At 43.2% G+C, this 20,765-nt stretch overlaps 1 protein-coding gene across 4 annotated transcripts in view; it reads right to left on the reverse strand.

The window, feature by feature from the left end:
* Nucleotides 1-20,765, reverse strand: part of ZSWIM8 (zinc finger SWIM-type containing 8) — a 179,366-nt gene that overhangs the window by 53,358 nt on the left and 105,243 nt on the right. For all 4 annotated transcript variants that reach the window (XM_077259241.1, XM_077259243.1, XM_077259245.1 and 1 more), the window contains 3 exons: nt 2,928-3,129; nt 1,317-1,492; nt 162-1,212 (listed from right to left, as the gene is read on the reverse strand). In XM_077259241.1, coding sequence (XP_077115356.1) covers nt 162-1,212; nt 1,317-1,492; nt 2,928-3,129 — 1,429 coding nt within the window. The remainder of the gene's footprint in view (nt 1-161; nt 1,213-1,316; nt 1,493-2,927; nt 3,130-20,765) is intronic.

Here is a 20,765-nt window from a genome sequence, read left to right on the forward strand (position 1 = left end):
AGTATTCATATTCTGTGAACTATTCCACTTTTTTTACTATTCCACTTTTTTTTACGTTATACCACAAACTTAATTTTTTTTTAATGGGATAGGAAATATGTGTAAAGTGGAAAGAAAATGGTACATGGTTTTCTAAATAAACATTCTAAACATTTTATCACCTCCATTCTGTTCTCCTGATCCAGAGGTTTTATTCCTGAAAATATATCCTGTTCTTCTGTTCCTTCTTCCGCTTTCTCATCTTCATGTTTAGCTGCCTCTTGTGGGTTTAAGTAGTAGGCGTGATAGTCATCATCTTCCTCGCCCTTTTCACAGCTCTTGGCTTCCTCTGCTACTTTGCTGTCTCCTTCACCCCCACCTATTGCTCCAACCTCTGCCACCACGACATCTGTCTTTTGGACTTTTCTCTCGTCATCATCTGCAACAACTTGATCGCCTTCTCCACTGCCACTAGCAGCAGATGACTCTACTAGTGCGTCAGCCTCAGGTTTAGGAATAGCTGTACTGACAACAACAGAAGATTCTAGGTTTTCGGAGTAGTAAACGCCTCCCTCGTCCTCAAAGTTATCCCTGTATCTTCTACTGAGAGGTGATTCAATAAAGCTGAAAGTATTACTGGCTTCAGCTCCAAGTGCCATGCTACTGTCATCAAGACTCATCTCAGCCATGTCTGGTTCTAGAGAGCTGTCTTCACTACTCATCCTGCGCTTGCCACTGTGCTTGTTGGCCAGACATTTACTTGCTGGTATCTTCGTTTTGTTGACTGTAGATTTATAAATCGCTTTGTCACCTCCCTCTGTAGAAAGTCTCCTCAGAACTCTTTGAGGCACTTCAGATGTCACTTTCCTTTTGCCCACAAGTTCCTTAGGACGTACAGACAATTCCTGCGAAGAAGGACGTGATCGATCACCAAAAAGCAGGCAGCTTTCATGGCCTTGTGCACGTCCACCTTCACAGACGGCCTCAGAGCACTGCAAGCGGCAGGTTCTCTGTTGAAAAGCTTTGACCCAACAGAACGAGTTCTTCTTGTCAGTGCTGCAATAAGTGATTCCTGAAATGGGGTACGCCTCTTCCCAATTGAAGTAGCATGCTTCTACTGCTGGTTTAAAGCCTTGGAAGAGTTTGTCTAAAGACTTTTTATGCTGGCCCCTCTTGACATTCTCAATGACTTTTAGCTGCCACTGACGTAACTGAGCGCAGAGGTCCCGTCGTCTGATATACATCAAATGTGCAAAAACAAAAGAGAAGAAAAAAATTAATTATATAAATTAATGAAACCTGTAAGAAGAAAGACAAGCTGTGTAAGTGCCAATTACCTATGAGGGCTAATTGTAGGATCTAAAACGGCCAATCTCCACAGGACGACCATCTCATCACACATACTAGCACATGCATGAGCAGCAACCTCTGACTGTCCGTTACTGCGACCTGTATGGCCACTAGCACTGCTGTGAGATGCTGATGTCCGCACATTGTACCACCAACCAGTTATCTGTAGAAACAAACCAGAACTATGTTAGCTAACAGAAACAAATCACAACGCACTTTCTGTACACCCCCCTCCATCCAACCTCTTCATAAGTTACTAAGCATCTACCTATTAAAGGGGTTGTTGCCGTTCAAAAAAATCTTGGTCCCTGGCAGCACCAGGTCCGGTGACTAGTCTGATATTGGTCCGTCTGATCCTGGTGTCTTGATATTGGCATCAGCACACCAGCCAATTATTGACCTCGGCAGTTCTACTTGTGTAAATGGACATGACGTCAGCGCTGCAGCCATTAACAGACACCAGGAGCAGTGGCGGACACTCAGCAGTGCACACGTGGTATGATCAGTTAAGAGTGGTCTGGTGTTTTGTTTTGGGTTTTTTTAAGTAACAAAGAGCAAACCGGAGGCCAAGATTTTCTGATTTGGACAACTACTTTAATACACTGCTCAAAAAAATAAAGGGAACACTTAAACAACAGAATATAACTCCAAGTAAATCAGACTTCTGTGAAATCAAACTGTCCACTTAGGAAGCAACACGGACAATCAATTTCACATGCTGTTGTACAAATGGAATAAACAGATGGAAATTATTGGCAATTATCCAGCTGCATGCACTATTCTACTCGTATATCAGGTCTTATACTCCCATCTCGTGCTGCAGTCACGATTTTGCCATTATATCATGTGTCTTACGCCAGCCACTATTATGCATCAGATCATTTCTCCTACTCCAGTCACAAACAGAACTGCAGTTACTATTCTTCTGTTACATCGTCTCCTGTGTTCCAGTCACATTGAGAGCTGCAGTCACTATTCTGCCATTATATCAGGAGTTATACTCCAGTCACATCCGAAGCTGCAGTGATAACTTGTATACAGAACTATATTTATCTATTATTTTTGCTCAATTTATTTTGTGCGATTCTTAGGCCGTGTTAAGGGCATGAAATGGAAGCATGGTTTGTAAAAGGGGGTTTGGTTTATGTCAGTAAAAATGTGGGGATGTGAACCACTTGGTACCTGCCAGCATCCCCGACGTCAGTTTGCATTAGGCCAGCGCTAGGTCATACATGCGCCAAACCGCAATCATGATGTTGCAACAGGCCTACTAATCAGAAGAGGAATGAATAGGAGATGCTGGCAGGAAGTAGGTGGCCTCGGACTAACGACATCTTGACCAAGGTCCGGCAAATCTTTTTGCTCAACTTTAATACTTACCTACTGGACTCGCAGCACTCCTTTGTACCACTGCTGCTTTTCCCTCCCGGTCTTATGGCTTCCTCTTTGGATGGTGGTGGGAATGTTAGACGGCAGCTTAGGTGAACTAGCGGCTGCCAATTGTCTGCAGTGGTTACCTTCCTATTTAGGCTATGTTCAGACATTGCAGAATTTTTTAATAAATTGACTCCCTTCACAGAGAATTTACAAAGTCATACCTGTTCGTAAGTCAGACACTGTTCAGTGAGGATCTCCAGTAAGGGTGCTGCATTCGTATCTCGCCTCTTGAACATCTCCCGAACAATAGACAGAAGATTCCATATGCCTTCTGGTTCCCTTCCTCTTAGAGGGCGCAGGAGGCAGGCCCATTCTGCTGCCGCAGGAGGTTCAGTAGATGATAGATACATAGAATTTACATCACTGCAGAGGTAGAAAACAGCAGAGGAAAGACAATCATTTGTTACTCCATATTAAAGGGAGGGAATGTAAAACTGCAAAATGTTTATAAAAACAAACAACTCTGCAATGTACTCATTACAAATCGAAACCCAAGGAAAAAAAAAGAGCATATACCGTACAGCAAGTAAATAGTAATAGTACATCTCTAGCACAGGGTACTTAGTTAACATTATTTTGATCAAAAAAGCATGGATGGGTGTCTCAGATGGGGCCCTGTCCTGCTCAGCAATTATTCACATTGACATCGTATGACACTTGGTAAGGCTTTAATACTAGACAGGTTGGGACCGTCCCGGTGGGTACCCCTTGTCGTGGTGAGGTGACTTTTATGCTTTTTTTTAATCAAAATATGGTTAAGCAAGTACCCCAAGTTATTTACATGTACTATTGTTATTCACTTGCTGTAGGGTATATGCTCATTTTGTTTTTTCTCTTAGGTTTTGTCGGTGAAATGGCCATCGCTAGTATATGTATGTGTACATGCTCTTACACTATGCATGTATGCCAGCTTATAGTCCGGCTCATTTATTTGTTTGTTTTTATTAAAAAATTTAGGCCAGCGGCGCAACGATACTGCTGGTCCAAATTGCCAATCAGGAGCCCACCGCTCCCTGGCAAGCAGGAAGGCGAGAAGACGGGGAGTGATGTGCGACTGTTCAGTAAGATGCGAAAACCTACGAGATCATGACTCTGGAACGCTTCAATGGATCCCACTGATTCGGAGATTGTTTTCTCGTAACATACTCTACTTCATGATAGTGGTAAAATTTGTTTGATATGACTTGTGCTTATTTTTTCTCAAAAATTTGGCAATTTTCAAACTTTTAATATTTTATGCCCTTAAATCAGAGTCATTTCGCACAAAATAGTTAATAAATAACATTTCCCACATGTCGACTTTACATCAGCACAATTTATGAAAACTTTTTTGGGCTAGGAAGTTATAATGGTTAAAAGTTGACCAGCGATTTCTTTTTTTTTAGGGACCACATCTCATTTGAAGTGACTTTCAGGGGCCTATATGACAGAAAATACCCCAAAGTGACACCATTCTTAAAACTGCACCCCCCAAGGTACGCAAAACTACAATCAAGAAGTTTATTAACCCTTCAGGTGCTTCACAGGAATTTTTGGAATGTGGAAGGAAAAAAGTAACCATTCACTTTTCTTTCACAAAAATTTTCCTTTAGACCCTTTTTTTTTTTTTTTTTTTTTACTTTCGCAAGGGTAACAGGGGAAAATGGACCATACAATTTGTTGTGCAATTTCACAGGAGCATGCCGATACCCCATATGTGGGAGAAATCTACTGTTTGGGCACACGGCAGGGCTCGGAAGGGAAGGAGCGCCACTTCACTTTTTGAATGTAAAATTTGCTGGCATGATTAGCAGATGCCATGTCATGTTTGGAGAGCCCCTGATGTGCCTGAACAGTGGAAACCCCCAACAAGTGACCCCATTTTGTAAACTAGACCCCTTAGGGAACTTATCTAGATTTTGTATTAAGAACCTTGAACCCACAGGTGCTTCACAAACCTTTATAACGTAGAGCTGTGAAAATTAAAAAGAAAATAAAATTTTCCCGCAAAATCTTTTTTATCTCCAAATTTTGTATTATCACAAGGGTAACAGGAGAAAATGGACCCCAAAATTTGTCAAGCAACTTCTCCTGAGTTTATCGATACACCATATGTCATCGAAAACTACTTTTGAGGCACAGAGCAAAGCTGAGGAGGAAAGAAACGCCATATTACAGTGCAGATTTTGCTGCACTGGTTTGAGGGTGCCATGTTACATTGGTAGAGGCCCTGAGGTGCCAACACAGCAGAACACCCCACAAGTGACCCCATTTTACAAACTAAACCGCTCAATGAATTCATCTAGGGGTGCAGTGATTGTATTGACGCCACACGTGTGTCACAGACTTTTATACCATTTGCAGTGAAGATTAAAATAGATTACATTTTTACCACCAAGATTGTGTGTTGGGGGGAGGGGCCAAGACGCTGAGGAGAGAGGTTGCATGCCACTGGGCTCCTGCCGGTAACGGCACAAACATCGGACTCCAGCCCACTAAATGGAGCGTTGGAGGCTGGGAGTGGTGAGAGGACACACCGGAGAACCACTGGGAGAAGTTGACACCGCATTTGTCCTGAGATACAGAGCGCCTGCAGAGTTGTGGCAGCGGCGCGCTGGGCGTGCTGGAAGCCGGCAGCCATCAGCTCTGCACGACTGATAACTCACCTGCAGATGGACTTCTCGGTGAGTAGAAGAAAGCGGAGGGGCTGAAGTGAGCATCTGGAGGTTGAGCGCTGGGTCCAGATCCCCTGAAGTTGTGGAGCACCAGTGGCGGGAACAGAGCTGAGGGACGGCAGCCATCTTGGGAGCCCTCAACACGTGGGTGAGGTGGTGAAGTTGGTGGAGTGCTGTGGAGGCGCAGGCCTGGGGTTCTGCAACGGCTGGAAAGATTGGTGTGCCTGTCTGCAGCGGGGATTTTGGCTATGTGCACACGTCGCAGATTTCCTGCGGATCCGCAGCGTTTTTTTCCACGCAGAAACGCTGCAGGTCTGCAAGTGATTAACAGTACAATGTAAATCAATGGGAAAAAAAATGCTGTGCTAATGGTGCGGAAAATTCTGCATGGAAAACGCAGTGGATTAAAAGAAGGAGCATGTGAATTCTTTGTGCGGATCTGCAGCGTTTCTGCACCGATTCCACAATAGAAATCCTCAGGGGTAAAAACGCATGAAATCCACACACAATCCACAACTAAAACACACCAGATCCGCATAAAAAACACACAGATTTTGACCTGTGTTTTCTGCCAAGAGATGCAGAATCCGCACAGAAAATTCCACAAGCAAATCCACAACGTGTGCACATAGCCTTTGGGTTTGTGTTCTGCAGAGGGTGAACATCCTCTCCCCTTCCCCTGCTGTTTGCTAATGCAAGCTGAAACTTGTGGCCAGTGTGTGAAGAGCTAGTGAACTTGCAAATCACAGCTCTCTGCTGCCATCCTGTGTTCTTTATATGTATTGTGCTGGTTGCACATGAGTATATACCACTGAAATTGAACAGAGATATGACTTTGCAGCCCGTTTGAAATTAATTTCCGGACCATCAAATTATTCTGCGAAGGCATACTATACAATTAGTACTAAAAGTTCATCTCAGATTACGTACATATCTTGGAGACGCATTAGGAGTCCTCATAAACTACAATCTGCAGTTGACAAGTTGAAAACCTACGCCAGGGGGACTAGCTCAACAAGAACTAAAAATTCCTTAAATAAATCAAATCAAGAGGAGACATCACTGTTACGGGAGTCAGAGGATATGGATCCAGAACCCACCCTGAAACAGGTCTCCGCACAACTGCTGGTCGCTATTCAGAGCAGCACAGCCTCACTGACTGGAAAAATTGAAGAGGTAAAGACTGACTTGGTTGGGTCTCCTCCGTGATGACATGTCTAATCTGGGAGAGAAGGTCAGACAGGTGGAGGATAGAATCTCAAATCTGGAGGACCAAAAACCACCTTTGCCAGAGCGTTTCAGAGTCATAGAACAAAAGTTGGAAATGTGAATCCAGAAACATGATGATTTGGAGAATAGATTGAGGAGGAACAATATTCACATAATAGGATTGCCGGAGAGAGCAGAAGGGAACAATCCTAGTGACTTTGTGGAAAAATAGATGTGCAATCTATTCCTGGAGGCCACCTTCTCTGCTGCGTATGCAGTGGAGCGGGAGACTCGGGTGCCTGGAAAACCGAATCCTCCGGGGGCTCCTCCTAGACCTCTACTCGCCAGATTCCTCAACTGGAAGGACAGAGACTATATTCTGCAATTGGGCAAGAAAAGCCCAAATAATTAAATATGAAAATACCACTGTGATGTTGTTCCCAGACTTTTCGGCGGATTTACACAAACGGAGAGCCTTTTTTGCTTCAGTTAAAAGACGTCTGAAAAACTTTAATGTCATTTATTCAATGGCTTACCCAGCTAGATTGAGAGTGGTGGATGGTGATAAGGTAATCGTTTTTCAGAACCCGGCGGAGACAGAGGAATGGATCTCCAAGAGAGAAAGACGCCAAAAGTAGTGATGATAATACATGTCAATGCTGAAAGATTCATTGTAAGGTGTGCGCTGAACATCACACTTCGGATGGTGATTGCTGACTAAACCTTTATACTCTTTGTTCTAAACCTTTCACAGTACCCGTATTTCATTCTAGTGTACGTACCAAAGTTAGGTAACTGAAATGGTTACTTCGTATATTTCTAACACTGCTTGCTCCCATATAGCTTTGTTGAAATGTCAATATATTGGTTAATTAGTAGTGATGAGCGAGTGTACTCATTGCTCGGGTGAGTATTTCTGACTGTTCGGAGATTTAGTTTTCATCGCGGCAGCTGAAGGATTTTCAGCTATTAGCCAGCTTGATTACATGTGGGGATTCCCTAGCATCCAGGCAACCCCCACATGTACTCAGGCTGGGTAGTAGCTGTAAATCATTCAGCTGCCGTGATGAAAACTAAATCTCCAAACAGTCATAAATACTCGGAGGTCACCTGAGCGTGCTGGGGAAAACCCGAGCAACGAGTACACTCGCTCATCACTATTAATTAGATATTCTCGAATCTCCCCCCCCCCCCCCCCCCTCTGAATGTTTTATCCTGTGGGACTGTCGTGACATATTTTCGAATGATAGGATGTTTGACCTGTGTATACAGACACCCGGGCTCCTGCTCCTTGGGATGGATAATGGAAACTATTGAGAACTCAAAATGAGAGTGTGGTGGGGCGCTCATCTCTGCGAACGTTCGCGCCACATTTTCTGGTCCGAAAACTCGGCTACCCTATGGGTTTGGCAAAAGCTGAGTGATCCGGCCAACAATTCTGGTAATGTTTTCCAGAGGGGAGGGATGGTGAGAAAAGAGAAGGAGGGGGTGGAGGGAGCTACTTTATGGGTATGCATTAAATCCGGTATACTTGTTATTGGTGGTTCGGATAAATAGAGGAGAATATGACGAGTTCACTTATGCCTATGCTTCAGTTTGGAGAACTTTATGGGCATCTCTTGATTTGTTTTTGTGGCCACCGTTGGTCAATAATTCTTAGTTTAATTGGAATCTCAGGTAAGACCCAGCATTGCATCTATCATTTACTGGGCATGAATGGTTTGTATTTGATGGAGCTGAATGACCAAAAGTACTAACCTGTGCAAAGATTTTCTACTAAGTCTACATGGCATCACTTAAACTCCTGTCGTGGAACATTAGAGGGTTGGGGAGTGCTAGGAAACGAAACATGGTGTTCTCTCAGATACGTAAAATGCAAGCGCAGATAATATGCTTTCAGGAGACTCATTTGACACCAGAAACTGTATCCAGGACAAATAAGCCTTTGATACAATGGCAGAAGCATGCTACACATACGTCCTATTCCAGGGGAGTGGTTGTAATGGTGCACAGGTCGTTGAGGTCAGTCCAAGCGATTAAGAAAGACTCGGAAGGTAGATTCATTTTTTTAAATGCATTTATAGATATGGTCCTTTACGTACTGCTTAAAAGGAATCTGTCACCCCAAAATTTGCCTATAAGCTAAGGCCACTGGCATCAGGGGCTTATCTACAAAATTCTGTAATGCTGTATATAAGCCGCCGAGTTAGATTATACTCACCCAGGGGCGGTCCCGATGCGGTCCGGGGCGGTCCCGATGCGGTCCGGTCCGATGGGCGTTGCGGTCCGAGTCCGGCCCCTCCCATCTTCATACGATGACGTCCTTTTTGCTCCCTGCCGCGGCTCCTGCGCAGGCATACTTTATCTGCCCTCAGGCGCTGCGCCTCTCTGACCTTTCCCGGTGCCTTTGCACTGCAGTACTTTGCTCTGCCCTCAACAGGGAAGACAAAGTACACCTGTGCAGGAGCAGCGGCAGGAAGAAAAGAAGAGAACGACATCGTATGAAGAAGGGAGGCCCGGACCACGACGCCCATCGGACCGGACCGAACCAGGACCGCCCCTGGGTGAGTATAATATAACCTGTTTTTCTTACCTTTCAGGTTACATTGGGGGCATATCTACAGCATTACAGAATGCTGTAGATAAGCCCCTGATGGCGGTGGCCTTAGCTTATAGGCGAATTTTGGGGTGACATATTCCCTTTAATATTTACAACCTCCTCCGGCCAAAATGGATGTACTCCATCAGGCTGCGATTTTTGTATCACAATATCCTGATGCTAAGATATTATGCTTGGGAGATTTTCAATATGATTCTTAATCTTTATTTGGATAGAATGAGTGCTGCAAATCCTAGGCCCGGCAGACAAGACACTACTGTGTTGGGTGCTTTTATAGCGGAGATAGGCTGGAATAATTTTATGGAGACAACAGCATCCTTTTAAGAAAGAATTCTCCTGCTACACGTCGGCCGCTCGCTGTTCATCCAGAATTGATCATGCATTTGGAAATAGTGCTGTATTATCGGATCTACGTGAAATTGAGTACCTTCCTAGGGCAGTATCAGATCATTCTCCATTGATGGTGTGCCTTCATCTAGCGTGGTGTCGGAATATTTCAATCTGAGCAGGGGGACCAAACAGGGCTGCCTACTATCCCGACTGCACTGCGAATTGGACCAATTGCACTTAAAATTAGACAGGATCATTTGGTGGAGGGAATTGACAAATTCTAGCGTGGATAAGGTAGGATTATATGCTGATGATCTGGTGCTCTTTCTAGATAAGATTGGACAGTTCCTTCCTAGAGCGATTGACCTTATTAATTGCTTTGGAGAATTGTCGGGTCTTAAAATTAATTGAAGTAAATCGGTAGTTATGTTAATAGTGGATAATATAACAGTACCCGTGATTGGTTTACAAGTAGTACAAAAATGTAAGTATTTGGGCATTGTAATTAACCAAAATCTGATTAGAAACTTTGGAGACAATATATACCCCTCGAGGATATGATGAAAAAAAGTTTGAGATATGGTCTCGACTCCCCCTATCAGTAGCGGGCAGAATTAGACTAATTTTAAATGATAATCCTCCCAAAGTGTTTATATATGTTGGAACGTACATCAGTTAAAGTCCCCAAGGGTTTCTTTAAGAAAATGCATAGCTTAATGGCAGTGTTTATATGGGGCTCATCTAGACCTAAAGTAAACATTGGTTCCCTACAAAGGCCCAAAAGACAGGGTGGATAAGCGGTGCCTGACCTTTTTTTGTATTATCTAGCTGGCCAACTACGATACTTAAAATATTGGTTAATCCACTCAATAACTCAGAGGCTCAATCTCATTCATTTTCTGGGGGTGCACACCATGGCCAATATTGGAGGGTTCATACAGACCACCTCAGGGCCTGCTGTTTGCACATAGTTTAGCAATGCAGGTTTGGCTTTCTGATCAGGTCAGGGAGATTCAGATATGGGATAATCCTGAATTTTCGAATCTCCAGAATTTACAGGACCCAAGTTTCTGGAAACAAAATGGTATAACAACGCTCAATCAGATCTTTGAAAATCAAATTTTATTATCATTTGAACAATTTCATATAACATTTGGAATCCCTCATAGAGATTTTTATAGCTATTTGCAGCTGTGACATGCCATAATGTACCAATTCCCACTTCCTAGAATGCGAATATCTAGATATCCACTAATAGGAATATTGTCAACCCAAGGACCTACAGGTGTGATTTCCTCCCTGCATACCTTTTTGTTAAATTCCAAAATTGCTTCCACCCAGCTGGTTGTGGAGGATAAATGGAGGCACCTAATCCCCTCTATCACTGATGACCAGTGGAATGAAGCACTGCAAGCGCATACGTTGTTGTCTCCAGCTGCAAGTAACAAATTAATTCAATTATATATATTCCACCAATCCTATTTAACCCCGAGTAGATAACATAAATTCGGCAGAAGAGTAAATGATGAATGTCATAGATGCGTGGAGGAGGGAGCGGATTTTTGGCATCTCATTTGGGATTGTAGAATTATAAGAAGATATTGGAAGGGTATAATTTTTACACTAGAAAGGATAATTGGGATACCAATTGAATGTATTCCAGAGCTGTGTGTGTTGGGTGTTGTGGAGGAAGAAATGTGGACTCATTAAGATAGAATATTTCTCAGGGAGGTTCTGTTTATGGCTAGGAAAGCGATGGCGCTGAGGTGGATGGGGGGGGAGGTCTCCTTCGACCAATCAGTGGAAAAAATTATTGAATGATATAATTCCATATGAGAACATATTATACAGAAACAGAGGATGTCCCCAGAAATTTCACAGAATTTGGGAAAGGTGATGTGATTCACCCTTGACACACTTGGCCCCTGATGCCATAATTTCCTCAAGCGCGAGATATAATCCCTGAGGTATCACTTTTTCAGTGCATAAACCTGATGCTTTATGTGGACTCAGGAATATTTGCTTATTACTGTATAACCTAAATTGTTACAAACTCAGAACCCTGATAAAGAACTTCCTGGTTGATGGTGCAATGCTGCTGAGAATACATTATGTTTAACCCCTTCACCCCGAAGCCTGTTTTCAACTTCCTGACTAGGCCATTTTTTTCAATTCTGACCACTGTCACTTTATGAGGTCATAACTCTGAAACGCTTCAACGGATCCTGGTCATTCTGAGAATGTTTTCTCGTGACATATTGTACTTTATGATAGTGGTAAAATTTCTTCGATTTGACTTGTGTTTATTTGTGGAAAAAAATGGAAATTTGGCGAAAATTTAGAAAATTTTGCAATTTTTGAACTTTGAATTTTTATGCCCTTAAATCAGAGAGATAGGTCACAAATTAGTTCATAAATAACATTTCCCACATGTGTACTATACATCAGCACAATTTTGGAACCAAAATATTTTTTGGTCAGGAAGTTATAAGGGTTAAAATATGACCTGCGATTTTTCATTTTTTCAATAAAATTTAGGAAACCATATTTTTTTTTTTTTAGGACCACCTCACACTTGAAGTTACTTTGAGGGGTCTATATAACAGAAAATACCCAAAAGTGACACCATTCCAAAAACTGCACCCCTCAAGGTACTCAGAACCACATTCAAGAAGTTTATTAACCCTTAAGGCGCTTCACAGGAGCTGAAGCAATGTGGAAGGAAAAAATGAACATTTAACTTTTTAGTCACAAAAATGATCATACGGCATCAATTTGTTTATGTTCACAAGGGTAAAAGGAGAAAATGATCCACTAACATTGTTGAGCAATTTCTCCTGAATACGCCGATACCCCATATGTGGGGGAAAACCACTGTTTGGGCGCACAGCAGGGCTCGGAAGGGAAGGAGCGCCTTTTGACTTTTTGAACGCAAATTTGGCTGGAATTGAGAGTGGACGCCATGTTGCGTTTGAAGAGCCCCTGATGTGCCTAAACATTGGAAAACCTCCACAAGTCACCCCATTTTGGAAACTAGACCCTTTAACGAACTTATGTGTGGTGAGCACTTTGAACCCCCAGGTGCTTCACAGACGTTTATAACGTAGAGCCATGAAAAAACAAAAAAAAAAATCACATTTTTGCCACGAAAATGATCTTTTAGCAACGATTTTATTTTCACAAGTGTAAAAGGAGAAAAAGGTCAACTAACATTGTTGAGCAATTTCTCCTGAATACGCCGATACCCCATATGTGCGTCACAGAAGATTATAACGCAGAGCCGTGGAAAAAAAAAATCTAATTTTTTCCACAAAAATGATCTTTTAGCCCCAATTTTTTTATTTTCACAAAGGTAACGGGAAAAAATAAACCACTAAAGTTGTTGCACATTTTCTCCTGAATACGTCGATACCCCATATGCGGGGGGAAAACCACTGTTTGTGCGCACGGCAGGGCTCAAAATGGAAGGAGTGATGTTTTGGATTGCAGATTTTGATGGAATGGTCTGCAGGCGTCATGTTGCGTTTGCAGAGCCCCTGATGTGCCTAAACAGTGGAAACCCCTCACAAGTGACCCCCATTTTGGAATCTACACCCCTGAATGAATTTATCTAGAGGCATAGTTTTATAGTACTGATTATAATGCTTTTTGTTTTACTGGTGTATGAATTTATAATGTGGTGTTTTATGTAAGATGTGCGGGGTACATCAGATTTATAAAAGTGTGTTGTGTCAACAGGGTATAAACAAATTTTATTAATTTGTGGACGTGTGGTATGCTTTGAAGCAATCCTTAATGCAAAGGCCAGGTTTCTTAGGGCAGGTTTCACAATGGTAAATTGTGTCCTTTCGGATTCCCCTCTTGGAACATACTCTGCACCGTTTTTGTGATTGTTCTGTCCTCGCTGTTTGGGGAACCTGTCCAGGAAAATGTTGACCTGGGACAATACGGGCACTATCAGATTCAGAGGTACTGGGGCCCTCACCTCCCCGAGTGCCAAACATTAGGGCCTTGATGACTTCCTCCTGAAACTGAAGGAAGGTCCCCGTATTGCCTGCAGATCGGGACAGCACAAAAGCATTGTACAGTGCCATCTGTACAATGTGCACGGCCAATTTTTTGAACCATACTTTCCGCATGGCACTGTATGGTTGGAGGACCTGATCTGAAAGATCTACACCCCCCATGTACCGATTGTAATCCAAGATACAATCTGGCTTTCGGACTTGTGCTGTGGTCCCACGAACAGTGACAAGGGTGCTGTTGTCATGCTGTATGGTGGTCAGGATAAGGACATCCCTTTTGTCCTTATACTTGACCACCAGCATGTTGTCGATGCATTGGGCTCTGCTTTCCCCTTTTCTCAGCATTTGCCCAATTAGCGGCTTAGGGAGGCCTCGCTTATTTTTTCACATGGTGCCACATGCAGCTGTACCTCTGGCAGAGAGGGCCTTGAAGAGTGGGATGCTGGTGTAAAAGTTGTCAATGTAGAGGTGATAACCCTTATAGAGCAGTGGGTGCAGCAATTCCCACACAATTTTCCCACTCACCCCCAGGATGGGGGGCCATTCAGGGGGTTAATTTGGGTGTCCTTCCCCTCGTAGACCCTAAATCGGTGGGTGTACCCTGAGGTACTCTCGCACAGTTTGTACAGCTTTATTCCGTACCTGGACCTCTTACTGGGCAGGTATTGTCGGAATTTTAGCCTCCCTTTGAAATGAACGAGAGATTCATCAATAGCGATGTCCCTCTGGGGTGTGTATGCCTCAGCAAATTTTCTGCTGAAGTGTTTAACCATTGGCCAAATTTTATATAGACGAGCAAAGTTAAGATCGTCTCGGGGAGGACACTGCGCATTATCACTATAATGCAAAAATCTTTGGATCCCTTCAAATCGTGTCCTTTTCATGGCCAAGCGGAATACCGGTGTACTGCAGAGAATATCAGTACTCCAGTACTGACGAATCTCTGTTTTTTTTTTTATTATGCCCATATGCAGCACAATTCCCCAAAATGTCATCATCTCTGCTGCATTTACGGGGGTCCAGCTGGCGTATGATGACGTGGGATTTTGGGTGAAAAATTGCTGGGCATACAGGTTCGTCTGGGCCACAATAAGATTTATTATTTCCTCACTGAAAAAGAATTTGAAGAAGTCAATTTCAGTGAGGCAAGTCGTGTCAAACTGGATTCCTGAGCTGCTGCTGAAATCCGGAATGACGGGCTGAAAATTTTCGGGGGGGGGGTGCAATCCATACGGGATCGATTGCTGCAGGAGTTGCCTGGGTCCTAGGGCGCCTTGTTGGGGGTCCTTCCTCACCAGATGAGGAGGATGAGGAGGAGGAGGAATAGAAATGTGGGATCTTCCTCACTGGCTGTATCCATGTCGGACGCAAGGATGGCGTAAGCCTCCTCTGGTGAATAGCGCCTTATTGACGAATGGGCCATTTTTATTTTTTTCTCAAACCCCGGGGATGTGTATGTAAGTGGTGCTTTTACACGTGTAATGTATGGGGATTGTGTATAGGGTACTATAACAAAACAGAGAAAAAAGAAGTAGAGAGGTAAAATGTAGAAGAAAAAAATGTAAAGTAAAATCATATTTAAAAAAAAAAGTTTGGATAAAAAAAAAAAAACAGACGTTCACTACACTAATGCCCTCCCTATAAATTTACCCGACGAAAATTATTTTTTACAAAAGAAAAACGGACGTCACCAACAATGTGACGTACGCTCCCCTAATGCACTTTTAATGCAAGAGAAAAAAAAGCTACCTCCCTACCTATAAAACTACTCTGTACTTTTTTTTTTCTAAAACAAGATCGGTCGTCACCAACGCTGTGACGCCGGCTGTACTAACACGCTACCACTAAAACTATGCTGTACAATTTTTTTTTTCTCTAAAAGATGATCGGTCGTGACTAACGATGTGACGCCGGCTACACTACCTTGCTATGTCTAAAACTACACTATACTAACTACTATTATTTTTTTCTAAAAAAACTTGGACGTCGCTTAGACTGCGAAGTCCGCTACACTAACTAGCTAAAAAAAGAAAAATTCCCGTGGCTCAGTCTCTGATCAGCAGCGATACCGATCAAAGCGCTGCGGACACAGAAAGAGCACTAATGCTCTGTGCGGGACACCGCGCACAGGAAAAAAAGCACAAAAAAAGTGCGCTAAAATTTCAATTGGAGGGAGGGGGTACTGGAACAGGGAGGGGGGATGGGAAAGGGGATGTCAAACACTGACGCTGGCTACGGTACTTTGCTGAGCCTGAAACTGCACTGTACTAACTACGATTATTATTTTTTCTAAAAAAAATAAAAATCGGACTTCGCTCAGATTGCTAAGTCCGCTACACTAACTAGCTAAAAAAAAGAAAAAAAGTCCTGTGGCGCAGTCTCTGATCAGCAGCGATACTGATCAAAGCGCTGCGGTCACAGGAAGAGCACGAATGCTCTGTGCAAGACGCCGCGCACAGGAAAAAAAGCGCAAAAAAGTGCGCAAAAAAATCAATTGGAGGGAGGAGAGGGAGGGGGAGTACTGGAACAGGGATGGGGGAAGGAAAAGGGGTAGGGGAGGTGCTGCTGCTGTGATCACAGGCCTCACCTCACACAGCAGGCAGATGGCAGCAGAGAGCACAAGCACAGAGCTGGAGCAGCACACAGCACAGGAGGGCAGGAGATCGCCGGGTTGATCACACTGGCCAACAATGGATTCTTTGACTCAGGTGAGACAGAGGGGCTTGGACAACCGCTCTGCACGCCAAATCTGAGAGAAAGATGCAGGGTGGTGATCGGTATTTTAAATTAACCCCTTTGGCGCTGACTGGCTAGAAGCTATTGTTCAGCCAATCAGCGCCATAGGGGTTAATCAGGTGAGGCGACGTGGCGATCACACCACCTTCTGTGACGGCTGTGATGTGTGACGTCGCACCAATCACAGCCTGTCACATGCTTTTTTTTTTTTTTTTTACAACTTTATTGGCATCTTTGCTGTGATTGGCTGGTGAGAGTTCACCAGCCAATCACACCGATCGCCGACGTGTGGGGGCGGATCAGCCCCTCGTGGTGACATGCCTGGATGGCCTGCTGTTGCAGCGCGGTGACCGGAAATAGCAGCGCCGTACTAGTCAGGAAGGGGTTAATGTTCTATTTCACTTGTTTTGTTTGTTTACTTTGTCATTGAAAGTATGATTTTATAACTGATATTGTGGATGATGATTAGATGGATTACTCTGATTTTACACTGCAATGTCACATGCTTGTCGCATATTTTGTGGAATCTTTCAATAAAAAGAGTTTAAAAAAAAAAAAAAAAGATTGTGTGTTAGCCCCAAGTTTTACATTTTCATACTGGGAAATGGGTAAAAATGGCACCAAAATGTATCCCACAATTTCTGCTGACTGTAGTTATACCCCATATGTGGCTGTACAGTACTACTTAGCCATACGGAGAGACTCAGGAGGGACAGAGTGCTATTTGCCTCCTGTAGCGGAGATTTTCCTAGAATAGTTTGTGGATTCCATATAAAAATCCCCTAAGTGATAGAAAAGCAGAATCCCACCTCAAGTGACCCCATGTTGGAAATTGTAACCCTTTGGGAATTTATCTACAAATGTAGTGATGATTTTGACTCAATGGGTGTTTTCCAGAAACAAACAGCAGTGGATGTTGCTGAATGAAAATTGCCGTTGTAGTGACCAGTACGTTATTCCCAGCCCGTGCTTCTGGAGACACGCACCTGTAAATTAGGCGAGCTCTCATCACTACAGCAACGCCAAACAAGTGAGGGCTAAGTATGGTTTAGGTACACTGTGGGGCTCAGAAGGGAGGGGGCATTGGGATTCAGGAGCGGAGAATTTGCTGAATTTTTATTTTTTGTGGGTGGGGGCTAGGAGCCACTTCGCTTTTCCAGAGCCTTTGTGCTACCAGTCACCTGGAGGCCCCCTGTATTTCTGTTAACGGATGACAGACCTGAGTGGGGACTTGCTTTTTTTTGTGGATTGAGTTGAAGCTTTTCTTGGGAACATTTTACATAACATTTATGATCACATTTATCCGGTGCTCTTCACTTAGCACTTACATCGGGGTTTCCATCTAAATCTCAGAGTAACGTGACAGATAAAACCCCCGATGGATCCATTCACTATAATGAAGCAGCAGAGTCACTCTGGACTCCATCTCGCCTCTGTTCAGTGGTGTCCTTTTCAGAAGTGCACAAAACTGTGGCTGATGGTACTTTTATGCAATCCTAAAAAGATGGACACAGCTGGATCACTGGTCCTATGGCGTCCACAGTGCCTCAATCTGCCTCATCATAAGGAATCTTCAGCTCGGGTTCCGCCTGAATTACGTATTTCAGAGAAACCCCGGTGTAAGCGCTCAGCGCAGGATAAATGTGCGCTGAGCCTTACTGCGATCTTTGGGAGGCAGAATGGAAAAAATCAACAGCATGTGAAGAATTGGTTTCATTTATTTTTTACGCCATTCCTCATGCGGTATAAGTGGTTAGGTGACTTTATTGTTCGGGTCAGTGCGATTACAGCGATACCAGATTTATATCGGGTTTTTATGTTTGGCTGCTGTCACCCACTAAAATATGCATTTTATTGCAACTAGTTATTGCATCATCATATTTTGAGAGCTATAATTTTTCCATATTTCGGCCGACAGTCATGTCAGGGCTTTTTTTTGCGTGACCAGCTGACATTTTTATTGGTACCATTTTCGGGCACTTAACATTTTTTGATCACTTTCTATTCTGATTTTTGGCAGACAGAATGAACAAAAACCAGCAATTCATTTTTTTTTTCCATACCGTTCCGTGTGTGGTAAAAATGATAAGGCAGCTTTATTCTTCGAGTCGGTACAATTACAGTGATACCCAATTTATATATTTTTTTGTGTCTTGGCGCTTTTACACAAAAACTATTTTATAGAAAAAATTATTTTTGCATTGCTTTATTCTGAGATCTATAACTTATTTATTTTTTATTTTTTCTACTGATGGCGGCTTGTTTTTTGCATGACAAGATGACGTTTTCAGCAGTACCATTTTTATTTACAATCATCTTTTTTATCGCACTTTTTGTTCAGTGGTATGATAAAGCATTGGTTTTTTTTGCCTCTTTTACGGTGTTCACTGAGGGAGCTAACAAGAGGGACAGTTTTATAGAGCAGGTCGTTATGGACGCAGCGATATTAAGTGTGTACTTTTTTTATTTTTATATTTATGTAAATAAACGTATTTATTGGAAAAATATTTGTTTTTTTCTTTATTTGGGGATTTTTAAAAAAAATATTTTTAAACTTAATATTTTTTTTTTACTATTTTACATTTTCACATCCTGGGACATTACTGTATAGTGTCAGATTGCTGCTCTGATACTCTGCAATGCTTCTGCACTGCATAGTATCACATCAGCATATTACAGGCAGGCAAGGAGGTATGTCAGCGCCTGCTCTCAGCAGGTGCTCACTAGCCACCTTCACTGCAGGACCCCAAATGACCCCGAGACTATCTTGCGGCCGGGGATCTCCATGGAGACCATCAGGACAATGCGATCGTATTGCGTTTTCCAGTTGGAAGCAAACAAGGAATTTATTCCCTGCGTGATGCTCCTCAATGTCACTGTCACTACTGACAGCAGAATCAGAGGGGTTAAATGCCCGTGGGCGTTGCTGCAGGGTGTCAGCTCTCACACAGAGCTGACACCCACACCTAATTTGCCGCAGCGCTCAGCGTGAGGCCGCACGAATTGTGCCACCGTACATATACTGCGGTTTGCGGCAACTCAGCTCCCGCAGAGCAGTATATGTACAGCGCATGTCGGGAAGGGATTAAAAGGGTTTTCTCAATTTACTGAACAGGCACACATCGCTCCTCATCTTCCTGCAATCTTCATGACAAATTCCCTTTAACCCCTTAATGTCCAATGACAGAGGATATATCCAACATTGGACGCCTCCCCCTGTTTGGTGTGGGCTCCAGCGATGAGCCCACACCTTTTCCTTGACATAACAGCTGATCTGATCAGTTGTCATATGCCCCTAACAGCCGCAGGTGGAATCGCGATCCACCTGAGGCCGTTAACATGTTAAATGCTGCTGTCAATCTGACAGCGACATTTAACTTACACACGCAGAAAGCACAACACTAACCACGCCCATAGGCGCCCATGTCACATGACCGCGGGTCACCGATGGGTTGGCATAACAACCCGGGGTCTGCAGGAGACCCCTGTGGTTGTCACTGCCGGATCGCTATGAGTATCGCCCAGCAGTCAGCATTCACAGCAAGTGAGCATTTCTGCAGATCGGATGACCGAAGCTTCTAGTTTCCCATGAAGGCTATTGATGCCAGTAAAAAAAAATATTTGTTTTTAAAAATATTAAAAAAATATAAGTTCAAATCACCCCACATTTGCCTCATTCAAAAGAAAACAAAAAATTAAAAATACACATATTCAGTATTGCCGCGTTCAGAATCGCCCGATCTATCAAAATATAAACAGAATTAATCTGATCAATAAACAGCGTAATGTGAAAAATCATAACGGCAGATTACGTATTTTGGTCGCTGCAACATTACATTAAAATGCAATAACAGGCGATCAAAAGATCGTATCTACACCAATATAGTATCAATAAAAACATCATATTGACATGCAAAAAATAAGCCCTCACCAGGCCAAGATCCTGAAAAATGGAGACGCTACGGGTCTCAGAAAGTGGCAACTTATTTATTTTATGCAAATTGTCTTTTCAGAGAGGAAGAGGACTAGAACACTAGTGCCACCTATTGGAAGTAGCAATCCTACAAGTCAATGTCGACCCTTTAAAGAGCCTTGTAGCATAACTTAGGATAACAGCCAAACCAGAATCTCAATTTGCAGACACTGTGTTTCGGGGTACTGCCCCTCGTCAGTGCAAAGTGGAGATCTGGTTTGGCTGAGTGAGAGGCGTCTGACTGGGATCCAAGAAGTATCATTTCTCCTTAACATAACATGATAAGCATGTTGAAGTGAGGAGATTTAAAGCCGCAATGCTCCTCTGGGAAATATGCAAATTGTCTCTTCAAAGAGGAAGAGGAATAGAATTCTAGTGCCACCTATTGGAATTGGATCCTGGTCAGACGCATCTCAATCAGCCAAATCAGATCTCCACTTTGCACTGATGAG

Source organism: Ranitomeya variabilis, chromosome 4, assembly GCF_051348905.1.
Source record: "Ranitomeya variabilis isolate aRanVar5 chromosome 4, aRanVar5.hap1, whole genome shotgun sequence".
NCBI classification, from domain to species: domain Eukaryota; kingdom Metazoa; phylum Chordata; class Amphibia; order Anura; family Dendrobatidae; genus Ranitomeya; species Ranitomeya variabilis.